General features: G+C 42.6%; 1 protein-coding gene across 1 annotated transcript; it reads right to left on the bottom strand.

The window, feature by feature from the left end:
* Nucleotides 1-267: 267 nt before the first annotated feature.
* Nucleotides 268-13,898, bottom strand: POGLUT2 (protein O-glucosyltransferase 2). The gene is made up of 10 exons (XM_006042235.4): nt 13,346-13,898; nt 11,548-11,753; nt 9,531-9,736; nt 9,283-9,360; nt 8,753-8,925; nt 8,395-8,632; nt 5,787-5,996; nt 5,005-5,094; nt 3,499-3,606; nt 268-500 (listed from the first exon to the last, which is right to left on the bottom strand). Exons 1-10 carry the CDS (start codon nt 13,525-13,527, stop codon nt 483-485), a joined length of 1,509 nt encoding a protein of 502 aa, XP_006042297.1. The 5' UTR covers nt 13,528-13,898; the 3' UTR covers nt 268-482.
* Nucleotides 13,899-13,908: the final 10 nt, after the last annotated feature.

The following is a 13,908-nucleotide window of genomic DNA, read 5'->3' as shown; positions in this document are numbered from 1 at the left end:
GTGATGGATACAGGAAGAGGCCAGATTACAAAAAAACCTTGGAAGGTGTATTAATTAGTATTCAGTTTGGCTGTGAGTGACTGATTATCTAAAATAATAGTGTAAACAAGTCAGAAGTTTACTGCTTTGTCATGTAAACTTTATCTAGGTAGGTGATGGCTTTTGACATGCTTCAGACTGAGTTCAGGACTCAGACACCCATTTTTTTTTTTTTTTTTTTACTGCTCCATGGTCCAAACACAGCTAATGATGAGCACAACACAGGCCTTTAAAATAAAAGTGATTTTATTATAAAATTCTAAAAATGTACTTCCAATGACTGTCGTAGGAATACTGCATAAGAAGAAACAGATCTTCATAATCCAGACAATCATAGAGCAGATTTTATACTGTCCATGGAATTAGTATTTAGAAGACATTCTTCTTTTCACTTAAGAAGAGTCTTCAGAGCACCACTATTTGAAGGAAAGGTATTTTGCGTATCACAGTTCATCTTTGGTCTGCAATTAAGAAACAAAATATTTAGAGCCATCAAGAAGTTTTCCACGAGTAAGAAAGCTTACATTTAGTCTATTAATTACTTTCCCCTAAAGACAAAAGAGGTTTCCCTGGTGGCTCAGATTGCCTGCCAATGCAGGAGATGCAGGTTTGATCCCTGGGTGGGGAAGATGCCCTGGAGGAGGAAATGGCAACCCATTCCAGTATTCTTGCTTGGAAAATCCCATGGACAGAGGAGCCTGGTGGGCTACAGTCCACAGGGTCACAAAGAGTCAGACACAATTTAGCGACTGAGCACACAAGCACACAAAGATGAAAAAAGGGATAAATGAAGCCAGTCATCACTAGAGGATTTTAGGACTTGAGTATTTGAATTTTAGGATTCAAATAAAATTTTAGGATTTTACTATTTGAAATCATTATTTATTATTTGAAATCATCTAAGGGTAAAGTCCGGAGAAGGCAATGGCACCCCACTCCAGGACTCTTGCCTGGAAAATCCCATGGATGGAGGAGCCTGGTGGGCTGCAGTCCATGGGGTCGCTAAGAGTCAGACACGACTGAGCAACTTCACTTTCACTTTTCACTCTCATGCATTGGAGAAGGAAATGGCAACCCACTCCAGTGTTCTTGTCTGGAGAATCCCAGGGATGGGGAGCCTGGTGGGCTGCTGTCTATGGGGTCGCACAGAGTCGGACACGACTGAAGTGACTCAGCAGCAGTAGCAGCAAGGGTATAGTCTCATTGGTGGGAACCTGAACATCTAGGGGTCTGTATTATGGTAAAGGCTTGTGTTCTGAACGGTATCAGTGAATGGCCAGAGTAGACACGGCGGGTGGGAAAATCAATAAAACTATCATTCTAGCCGTAAGTTCTATGAATCAGGGGAATCATTTGGCACTCCTCAAACTCACTTATGAGATAAAAATAAATAAAAAAAAAAGAGGAGTGGAGTAAGGCAGCCACCCAGTTTCATTTGGAGCCAACAGACTCATTCTGATACCAAATCAAACTCCATGTGGGAGTACCTTCCAATTTTGGGCATTTCTGTTTTGAAAATGGTTTTCAGTGATTCTGTGGCCTTGCAGCACTAAGAGGGGTTACCACTGATGCTGTGCCACTTCGGAAGGCTGCTGCTGCTGCTGCTAAGTCGCTTCAGTTGTGTCTGACTCTGTGCGACCCCATAGACGGCAGACCCCATAGACCGCCCCTGGGATTCTCCAGGCAAGAACACTGGAGTGGGTTGCCATTTCCTTCTCCAATGCAGGAAAGTGAAAAGTGAAAGGGAAGTCGCTCAGTGGTGTCTGACTCTTCGTGACCCCACAGACTGCAGCCCACCAGGCTCCTCCATCCATGGGATTTTCCAGGCAAGAGTGCTGGAGTGGGGTGCCATTGCCTTCTCCCCTTCTGAAGGCTAGCTAGAGGCAAATCCAAAACAAAACCAAATGAAGCAAAATAAAAATAATTTCAGCAGGTGCTGTATTCATGGTGTAAATACTGCAGTCAGGTGTATTCCAAGCTACCAAAGGTTAACTGCTGTGCAGAATTCCTAAATATTTAACAATCAGTGAGCTTGTATGTGACTTGCCTGGTGGCTCAGTGGTAAAGAATCCACCTGCAATGCAGCAAACACAGGAGATCCAGGTCTGAACCCTGGGTTGGGAAGATGCCCTGGAGGAGGGCATGGCAACCCACTCCAGTATTCTTGCCTGGAGAATCCCATGGACTGGACCTGAGCCATAGGGTCACAAAGAATTGGACACGACTATAGCAACTGATCATGCATGCATGAGCCTGTATGAGCTGGTTCCATCACATTACCAGAGCTGGCAGTCACCTTATTCTTTTTTATACCCTCTTGGAAGGCAGAAATGGTTAACTGCAAAATCTGCTTCTCAACTCTGGTTCCAATGCACAATTTTGAGTCTGTCCATTCACAGACATGGTGATGTTGTTTAAAAGAATGTCAAGCCATTATATAATAATTTTTATACAATATACATTCCTTTAGATGAAACACAACTATAATTGAAACAATCCTCCCCTGCCACAATTCTTTACACACAAACATGCACACAATTTGAAGAAGGCACACTGGTTTTTCGTGCTTGTTTTGCTATAATCCAGATAGATGGTTCTGAGCTAAATTCCTCTCTAGGCTTGGTTTTGTTACCTATAAAATGCCTAAATTCCTCTCTGGGCTTGGTTTTGTCAACTATAAAATGAAGGCATTTACTGGGTGACAGCTAAGGTCCTCTTTAGCCAGCCAAGTCCATACGCGAGCCTGCCTTTTATAAATGAAATCAGTGAAAGTGAGAAAGTGAAGTCGCTCAGTCGTGTCTGACTCTTTGTGACCCCATGGACTATAGCCTCCCAGGCTCCTCTGTCCATGGAATCTTCCAGGCAAGAGTACTGGAGTGCGTTGCCATTTCCTTCTCCAGGGGATCTTCCCGACCCAAGGATCGAACCCGGGTCTCCCGCATTGGAGGCAGATGCTTTACCATCTGAGCCACCAGGGAAGCCCAGTAATGTAGTGGTATTAACAGAGATCACTTTTAAATGAATAATCTGTTAACATGAATAATCATGATTATATATTTTTCCATCTCTAAACTGGGATGATAAACTTTGCAGAAACTATCTCACAGGGAGATGAGGCTATTAGATGATACATGTGAAAATACTTTGCAAACTGCAAATATCTATTCAAATGCTACATGATCTGTAATTCTCACAATAAAAAAGGCCTCTGTCCACTTTGCTGGGAGCTCCTATGTCTCTTCACCTCACTGCATCTTAGCACCTGTTTTTGTTTTTTTTTTTTGTCTTTTTTGCCTTTTGTTGGTAACTTTTTTCTGCCTCTGCTAGAGTGAGTTGCTTAGAGGCTCCAGGAGGAATTTGGGTAGTTGCTGCCTGACTGAATGAGTAAAGGGGAGAATGAGGACTCGGATCACAGTTAGTTCTTCCTGTGACATTGGCTAGGAAGTCAGTTCCGGTTACCTTCTTCCTGTGGCACGTGCAGGGAAAGAGGTCATCCTCGGTCTCTGGTTCTACCCTCATCATGCCCTCTCGGATCTGGGGCTCACTCACTTGTAAACTGGCATATTCCTGTATAGGCAACAATACAAAGGCATGTTTTATTTAGCACTTAAGATGCTGAAGCAGGAGCTCCAATACTCTGGCCACCTGATGCAAAAAGCTGACTCATTGCAAAAGACCCTGATTACTGGGAAAGATTGAGGGCAGGAGGGAAAGGGGGTGACAGAGAATGAGATGGTTGGATGGCACCACTGACTCAATGGACGTGAGTTTGAGCAAACTCTGGGAGACAGTGAAGGACAGGGAAGCCTGGCATGCTAAATTCACGGGGTCGCAAAGAGTCAGACACGATTCAGTGACTGAACAACAACATAAGGTGCACTTACCAAATGAGATACACTGGAGTGTGCTAGAACTCGGTCCATTTAATTCACGTGTGTCAAGTTATGAAATGCAAGGCCCTCCTTAAAACCCCACGACAAGAGCTTCTGAGAGGTGACTGTCCCCACTCCTAAGTCTACCCTTCATTTATATGACTCTTTTATGGTATTTCTTTTCATCTTCTGCCACGTAGTGAAAATGCCTGAGTTCCCATCTTCCCTAAATTGAGAATCTGAGGACAGACTATTTCTGCCTGACCCACCACAGCTGGTACAGCTTCAGTCACGTCTTCATTCATCATGGGCTTCCCTGTCCTAAGTTCTGGGCGAGGAGCTTATGCTCTAGTACATGTGAGTTGAATGAATGAACTCGAATAACCTGTGGCTCTTTAGGAATTCAGATTAGCAAATGCCCCCAGTTCTTTCTTTAGTTTACATACTTCATCACTCTTTAGGAAAGGTTACAAAGCGGGAGCGGAACAGCAATGACCAACTTTGTTCTGTAGCAGAGCCTGAGACACTGGGCTCAATATCTAGAATTCTGCAACTCTGAGATTAAAACAATCTGACTTAGATCTAGAACTATTTATTAGCAAATTACATGCTTACGACTGCATTTTTTAAAAAAGAACCTTTCAAATTGATAGGCTTTGACTACAATCCCTAAATGGGTAGGTCCATAAAGGCAAATTGCAAGAAAAGTTATGGCCCGATGGGGTCAGCACAACAGGTCCAAACATACCTTGCACTGTATAGAAAAAGAAACAGCAACAAAATAGCAGTTTTGTACAAAGAACAAATAAGAATCCATGCCCAGTAACTTTGTAGGCTCAGAGGCCAATTGTCTAACCACATGCCACACAGTTCTAACATTAACAACTTTCCCTTAAGGTTGTAGCATTCTCCATTAGCTATTCTTCAGCATCCTTCATTTTCACTATAATTTAATATTTATCCCTGACTTTCACTTACAGAGGTATATATGTATCTCCTTAATGAAAATACTTTTAGAAATTGTTCAGTGAAACATTACTTGCTACTAACATGAACAATTACAAATATTTCTATTTTCTTAGAAAATACTGACCTGGAAAAGTTTAAAATAATAACAGAATATGTCATCACCCATGAGATTATTTCTTGCAAATTCTTGTCCTGTTTTGGCTATCTTCTTTGCCTATGGGAGCAAGAATAATATCCTTTAATGAAACATATTTTTCTCCATGCAGACATATGCTAAGTGATCTTCCAAGTACATTTTGGTGGGAAAATAGTGGCTACAGTATCTTTGAAGTCTTGTGTGTAAAGGGAACATTAGAGGATGTGTGTTCAAATCAAAGTGAGGTTTTTAAGACTTGATAAAAGTTTAAGAAGTCATATTGGGCCTTCTAGAATGGGCCTCTCCGGGACAGAAAAGGGAGACAAAATGAAGTAACAATGACTTTGCAAAGTCAATGCAAGATGAAGCTTAATGCACTGCCTGAATAATTTTTAGCAGACAATTCGTTTGAAGCTTCTCTCATGCAATCCTTCGTTTTAATCCGTGGCACAGTTAGTTCTTCCCCTGCCAGGCTGACCATCTTTATCTGCATGTTGCTAGTGGAGGGGAGGCAGTGCTTGGAGCTCAGATCTAACTGAGTGAGACAGCAAAATCGAGGCCAAGGGTTAGGTTTTCGTGTCATGTGCAGAGTGGGCAGTTAATCCAAGCCACTGTGCCTGGCTTTACCCTGAAGGGATCTGTGCTATGCATGGGGCAGTGGCTTCCCATTTATAGGAAATGGTCTCCATGTAAGCATCTTGAATGCTTTCCAGGCACAAGACATGGAAATGACCCCGTGATACCTGGGGGTACAAAGAGACTGACCTTACCTCTTCATCGTGATCTTTTGCCCACTGAAGTTTCTCTAGGAGATCACTCAGGTTGCTTTTAACTGGAATGTAGTGTTTCCAGGGCTGCAGTTCGTTATAAAAGTGTTCATAGTAGATGGAGTCCTGCTTCAGCACCACACTGTCACCAACCAGCAGATACGGCAGGCGGTAGGCTGCCACGGTGCCATCCACGTTGATCTGGTATTTATGCTGCAAACCGCAGGACAGCAGAAGAACCTCCATTAAACTCCCTTTTTCCCACTCTTCTTTATTCTCCTCCTCTTTCCACACATCAAACCTCACCATCCTCAGATATAAACTGGCTAGATTTTGTCCTTGGCCCCTGCCACTTAGTAAGTGCTATTAATTATTTATATGTATACATAACACACTGACCTAGATGTAGGGCCTATTTTGATGTTCCCCCAAATTTCAAGAAGGGGGCCCAAGTCTAACGCTGGAGCAACCAATAAAATTATAAAACTGTTGTCCAAAGCCTACCAGTGAAGGAAATTAGATTTATTACGACTACTTCCCAGGTGGCAGTAGTGGTAAAGAATCCAGCTGCTAATGCAGGAGGCGTTAAGAGACGCGGATTCGATCCCTGGGTTGGGGAGTTCTCCTGGAGGAGGAAATGGTAACCCACTCCAGTATTCTTGCCTGGAGAATCCCCATAGATAGAGGAGCCTGGTGGGCTACAGTCCACAGGGTCACAGAGTGGGACACAATTGAAGTGACATAGACGCATGTGACTACTTTATCGATGGCATGATAGTACCTACTGATGGCACATTCTAAACTGTGTTAACCATACCTTTGAAACATCCAGTGGCCACACCCAGCTCTTAAAGAAATTAACAAGCTCTGGGGCAAGAACATCTATGAATCAAAATATTTCTAGCACGGCAGAGGTCAATAAATATTTATCTGTTTATTTAACCGGGTCTTAGCTGAGGCACATGTGATTTTCATGCAGGCTGTCTAGTTGGGGCACACAGGCTTAGTCGCTCTATAGCATATGGGATCCCAGAGCAGGGATGGAAACTGCATCCCCTACGTTGCAAGGCAGACTCTTAACCACTGGACCACCAGGGATGTCCTAGTCAATAGTTTTAAGCTGCAACAAATTCAACAGGTACAACAGAAAGAAAGCAAAGGTCTGACAGGACACTCTCGGAGGAGGAATGGCTGGAATCAGCTCTCTTTGGTTGTAACCATTTCTTTCCAAAATTTCTGTGACATGCATATGGAAGAAAAACTGATTATTCAGCTTACGGCCATCTTTAAGTCTTGTGCTCTGTGCAGTAAGTTGCTTCAGTCACATCTGACTCTTGCGACCCTGTGGACTGTAGCCCACCAGGCTCCTCTGTACAGAGCTCATCAATCACTGACCTTCCCACCTGCAGAAGATGGCTGACTACCCTTCACCACATGGGGCTTCAAAACCCCTTGGGGGTCTAGAGATCAGGGTGGTATACCTCACTGCTTGAGAAAGGAGAGTTGTCAGAAAAAGGATCAACCCTGGGAAAACAGGAACAGCCCACATTCTAGACACAGAGAGAGTGTAGAATCCCCAGTTTTTTAGCAGAACAGCTGGTTGGATTCCAAGTCATTTCCCTACCAGAAGGGAAGAGACACCTGCTTTATATTCCTTCTTTAGTCTATTGTGATTCTATGGCTCAGGGGAGAAATATTTATAAAATCACTAACATGTATTTTTTAATAAAAAAAAGGGTTTGGGGTGAAAATGTGCTTCTCTTGAAGGTCAGTTGGAGAAAAAATTACCCAGATCCCAAACTCCCTTGGTGCATATTTCATGTCAGGTCTAGATACTGAGTCAGGACTTCCCTGGTGGCTTAGAGGGTGAAGAATCTGCCTGCATTGTGGGAGACCCACATTTGATCCCTGGGTCAGGAAGATCTCCTGGAGAAGGGAATGGCAACCCATTCCAGTATTCTTGCCTGGAGAATCCCAAGGACAGAGGAGCCGGCAGGCTACAGTCCATGAGATCAGAGAGAGTTGGACAGGAATGAGTGACTAACACTTTCACTTTTCTAGGTATTGAGTACAATCCAGGTTGCCTGCTAGGGGCCGGTTAGTCCCTGGCGCCCCATGCCTGGATGTTCCTAAAATTTTGTGCTCACCTCTCATCTTCTGTTGCAGAAGGAAATGGCAACCCACTCCAGTATTCCTGCCTGGAGAATTCCATAAACAGAGGAGCCTGGTGGGCTCCAGTCCATGGGGTTGCAAAGAGTTGGACATGACTGAGCAACGATTATCACTCACTCACTCACTCATCTCCTGTAATTTAATTTCCCACCCATCAAATGCAGGTGGGACTTCCCAGGTGGCACTAGTGGTGAAGAACCTGCCTGCCAAAGCAGGAGACAGAAAAGACACGGGTTTGATCCCTGGGTCGGGAAGATCCCCTGGAGAAGGAAATGGCAACCCATTCCAGTATTCTTGCCTGGAGAATTCCTGTGGACAGAGGAGCCTGATGGGTTACAGTCCATAGGGTCACGAAGAGTCCGACACGACTGAAGTGACCTAGCACGCAAATGCAGGTATTTGGAAAATCACAAAGCATTGGCTCTGGATGATGTCATACCTTGAAGAAATCGAAAAATGAAATGTGTTTCACGATGGGACCATACAGGCTTTCGTCGTGTTTAAAGAAGAAGAAGTTGGTGAAAGCAGCGTCTATGAGCTCCGGATGCTTCCTGCTCAGCTTAACCAGCTCTAGTCTCTCTTTGCGGCTGTCTCGCCCTCTCCAGACAGCGGTAGAGTTTTTGCTTTCCCAGGGAGGACCTGTGTTGGCCTGCACGGACATCATATCCAGACTGACTCTGGAAGACAGACAGTGCAACAGATGTTTCCCCCAACCATCGCCTCGCAAGGGGTGTCGGGAAAAAACTCATCAAGGAAAGAAAACCAAGGCTCTGGGTCGTCTGCGACCCATCTCTCACCGGCCCATGGTTTCCAGGACAGAGTCTGTCAAGTCGTAGGTGGGCATCACAATATCCCTGGAGTCCGTGGAGCCACACCAGGAAAAGATCGGATGGATGTGGGGACTGGATTTCTTTTTTTCCAAAGGCCAGTCTCCCAAATTAACAAAAAACTCCACATCAGGCATCTTCACCTAGGACAAGGAAGCCAAAGTGTTAAAATGATGGTATTGTTTTTCATATCAGCCATTTCACTATCACTGTCTAAACTCCACTGCTGTTGTTACTGTTTAGTCGCTCAGTCCTGTCTGACTCTTTAGCGACCCCATGGACTATAGTCCGCCAGGCTCCTCTGTCCATGGAATTCTCCATGGCAAGAATATTGGCGTGGGTTGTCATTTCCTTCTCCGCGGGATCTTCCCAACCCAGGGATTGAACCCAGGTCTCCTGCACTGCAGGCAGATTCTTTACCACTGTGCCGGCTGGGAAGACTATGAGGTAAAACCTGGATTTAAATCGTCCATTATACACAAGAAAAAAGAAATACTTACTTTTCTAGTCAAAGAAAGTAGTATGGCATCCATGAAAATTCTAAAACCTACATGTTCACCGTGAGTCTTGATATAAACCTGGAAGACAATTCCATGTTTATTCCGTTAGTCTAGAAGTACACTTTGGCTTCACTGAGATCAAGCTTATCACAATGATCGGCAGAATGATTTTTAATAAAACTATGTAGCTAGTTGTAGCCACATGGCCAAAACAAAAATACATCACCAAGACAAACAAGCAACTGCACCTTGTTATCCTTCAAGGTATAATGACACAAGCTCTGTCTTTGTCCAAATCTTTTTGGGATTTCCGTTGCAATCTTTTCCGGGTCAACGGTAGGGAAATGCACCAGATCTCTGTGAATCTGAGCAAAGGTTTCTGGGCAGTTCATCTCTCGCAGCCAGGCTGCACTGTCTTCCAAGGGACAGTCACAGCTCTCATGGTACACCGGCCCTGATGACACACGGAGCAAAGGGTACAGGCACAATCTCACTCAGCGTGTGAAACGGGTAACAGATATTTGTAGCATGACTTCAGATCCTGCCTAGTCAGATGGGGAGGGCAATTTGATGGAAAACCTATTTTAAAAAGAGAAACCTTTCTATTACACTGGGGAATAGCGAGTACATCTGTTCTGCCAGCTCTTTATGGTTGGGTCTTAAGATATTTTCACAGTAAAGTCCACTTGGCATGACTTCAAAAGAAAGCTAATGGTACTACATTTTTCTCTAAGTGGCTTCCATAGTCCCTCCATTACTCTTTTTCCCCACATGGCATGTAGGGTCTTAGTTGCCCAACCAGGGATGGAACCCATGTGAGTCTCAACCACTGGACGGCCAGGGAAGTCCCCATAGTTCATTATTCTTTTTTTTTAAATTAATTTTTATTGGAGTATAGTTGCTTTACAATGTTGTGTTAGTTTCTGTTGTACCGCAAAGCATTACTCTTTATGTTTTGTGTACTTAAGAATAACCAAACATTGCTAAAAGGATATCAGAGGCATATCCCTGTTTTAATGAAAGACAAAAGTGATAAGGAATTAATATTTTGATGGTCTGTTATACAAGCAAGTCCTTAAAATGTCTAAGATATTTTCTCAATGGGTAAATCATCCTAAGGATCAATACAAGTGGGAATTCCCTGATGGTCCAGTGGTTAGGATTCTGTGCTTCTGATGCTGAGGCCTGGGTTTGATCCCTGGTGGGGAAACTAAGATACTGCAAGCCTTGAGGCGAGGCCAAAAAAAACAAAACAAAACAATACAAGTAAATAAAGCACCCCTACTATGGTTAGTAGTTTTTAAAAAAATATATAAAGAAGCAAAGTAATCCTCAAAACACCCATTTCACTAATACTATAATGAATTAATTACGTGTCTAGAAATAATACTAATATAACATAGAATCTGAATTGAGATTTCATTGTCATTTATTTCTATAATTCTCAGATTGTCACCTGACCCAGGCAGTAGGAGACAATGGGACATCTTTTTAAGGTTTAGCAGGTTATATGGTACCGTGTGGTCCTAGTGGAGTGAGGGGAAGGAACCTAGACACTTTCTACAAAAATGTTTGCCTTTCTTGGAGCAGTGGGTCAAGAAAGATTTGTGTGTCTGTATTCTCCTTGCTTCTCTAATATTTTAGGATATATGTCTGCTGATATGGAATGATATGGCTTTAGGGAAGAAAGCTGTACTCTTATCCTATATAAGAAAACATCAGAGAATTTCTCTGGAAAAATAGCATTGAAACAAAGCCAAAAAACTACAGTCAACTTTCACTGTCTCTGCCAAGCCCTTTCTTCCTGAAGTGATTGACCGAATTTCAGTGACACTCATCAGTTACTTAAGTCATATGTCCCTAACTAAGAAAGTGCCATCTATGACTATATATATATATATATATATATATATATATATCTTGATTGTTCTTGCTAATGTTGCATCTTCCAGAAGCAAATTCTCTATTACTAGAACTTAATACTATTAAGTTCATATTAAAGAACATATTAAGTTCTTTCCTCTTTAGTGAATTACAATTTCCATTCAAATCGTGCATTTCTTTCTTCTACCAGGATTCTCAACTTAGCTTTCAACTTCAGTCCATAGGGTCACTAAGAGTCTGACCTGATTTAGCAACTGAAAAACAGTAACAAAATTTCTTTTCTTCCAGTGAAAAAATATCAGGCTAACCTGCTTTTACTGACTGAATGACAGGTAATATTGTATTCAAACACTGTTGTTTTGAAATTATATTCCACATTACCTTTTAAAATATATGGAGATTTGGCCACATGTTGACCTTGGAATTTGACTTCTATCTTCAGGTTTTTGTAGCTGGCGTACATTCTGTATCTTACTATGTAGGACCCATCTTTTCGGTCTAAAACCTGGACCCCGACTCTAGTGAATTGCTCATCTGGGGCTGAGATTTTAATCTGGAACACTTTTTCACCCGGAGAAGATGTGAATCTGTGATGGGAAGAACAGTGCAACATAAAGATTATTTTAAGAAACAAACGTACAAAGACTATGGTTTCCAGTTTGTGAACCTGAGTATTCTCTATATCCTCCCCCTAATATGTGCTTGCTTCCTTTTCCTTCATGCTTTCAGTGCCAGAATGAATAGGATGGATTGGAGATGAAAAGGAAAAGAGGATGACAATGGTCAAGATAAGTTAAAACCATTTCATTAGAAAATTACAAGGAGGTATTTTAAGACTACTAATCTCTGTAAACATAGAACATCCTTATGCATTTCATATATAAAAATAGTCCTATTAACCTACTATTTATTTCATGCCCATCACATCTTGAAATCTGTGATCAAATGATGCCTCTAAAGAGAATGGTTTTCTGAAACATGGCTCTCAATGATTCTTTAAAAAAAAAATCACTATTATAAATAGTACTCAGCCATGGAAAAAGCTAGTAGTTAGTATATTATCCAAGGGATGTTTATAAAAGGCTTTTTTCTTTTGAGGGCATGCTCTTGGTGTTAAGATTAAGATGGTACTCAGTTTCCCAACCATACTATTTATAACCAAGTGACAAAATTGATAATGTTCCTTTTCTTTGGAAAACTTCTTATTCCCAAGATGTTTTTGCCAACAAAATATACACAGACAGCTTCATTATAAAAAGACAATCATGTCAGAGGTATGTGAATTCTACAAATAAGTTTCAAGCACGAGTGGAACAGTTGAATGCAGTGGGATGAAATAAAGTTGTAACAAACACATAGGAGATTCATATTTCGATTCTTTCTGCCTCAACCATAACATTATGAATAGTGTTTTATTTTTCATTTTGAGTTTCAAAACACACTTAGTGCAGAGGTCTACCTGAAAACACAGCAGCACCAGAAAAAGGTGAAGCCAACTAGTTTCTAACAACTGAGTTCAAATTCCTTATAACAATTCATGCAAAAATTAGAAAAGAGTTCCTTGTGCTAGATTTTCATTAGTTATCTATTTTATACCTACTGGTATTGGGATTGACTGTATCTATGGCAACCCCAATCTATTCAGTGCTCTGTGGTGACCCAAATGGGAAGGAAATCTAAAAAAGAGGGGATATAAGTATATGTATAGTTCATTCACTTTGTTGTACTAGCAGAAACACACAACATCGTAAAGCAACTATACTCCAATAAAAATTAATAAAAAAAAGAATGTATAGATCTAACTGAACCACTTTGTTGTACAGCAGAAATGAACACATTGTAAAACTACTATACCTCCATAAAATAAATAAATAATAAATTAATTTAAATAGAAAAAAATTTAGAATACCTTAAGCAAAGTACAGGGGTTTGTTCAGCACTCATGTAGGACTGCCCTTCAAAAGGGCCAGGAGAAGAGCTAACTCGAAATGATTTCTAAAGCTACAGAGAAAAATTGAGTAGGAGGGGGATAAACTTCCAAGGAGATGTGAATAGCCCCCAGGTGTCCTGGATTTTAAACCGCTGTGGAGAAACGAGTTCTGGGAGGACAGAACGCGAGGAGAGTAGCAGAAAGCTTGAACTGCCTTCTAAAATCGTTATGGAGCCATTGCGGACTTACTTCTTGCCCGATGTGTCCACCGCCTGAATGTAGAAATAGCGCGCGGGAAGGACCACGGCTGCCTTGAGTCCGGGACCCCATACTTCACTCTTCTCGGGGCTCAGTCGCCTCTCTCCGCCGCTCTCGGCCAGTGCTGGAACGGTCGCGAGAAAGAAGCAGTAAAGCAGCAAAATGCTAAACATTTACAAGCTGGACTCAAGATGATCCACGGATAAATGAAGTGGAAGAGGTGGACGCAGCCAGCCGCGGCTCGGGCGGGGGCGCGTCGGCCGATCGCAACAGCAGGCGAGATTCCCTGAGGGGGTCTCTGGCTGTGCTGTTCGTGCTGTTCGCGCGCGGGGGTCTCCCCCAGAGACCGGGACGCAGGCTTGTCCTGCTGAAGGATACCAGCAGTTCTGCTGAAACGGACAAGAAGCACGCCGCTCCTTTTTCCTGGGACAATGACAAACCGGCGTTGCTTCTGTAACTGTAGCATCATTGGGGGCGAGCCCGTCTCAGGTTCCAGCCCAAGGTGCAGGGCGAGGGGATTGGCCCGCGCGTCGGCCGGGACTCAGTAAGGCCTC

This window comes from Bubalus bubalis, chromosome 13 (genome assembly GCF_019923935.1).
Source record: "Bubalus bubalis isolate 160015118507 breed Murrah chromosome 13, NDDB_SH_1, whole genome shotgun sequence".
In the NCBI taxonomy this organism is placed as follows: Eukaryota; Metazoa; Chordata; class Mammalia; order Artiodactyla; family Bovidae; genus Bubalus; species Bubalus bubalis.
The sequence above is the reverse complement of the archived record's forward strand: the minus strand, read 5'-3'. Positions and strand labels throughout refer to the sequence as shown.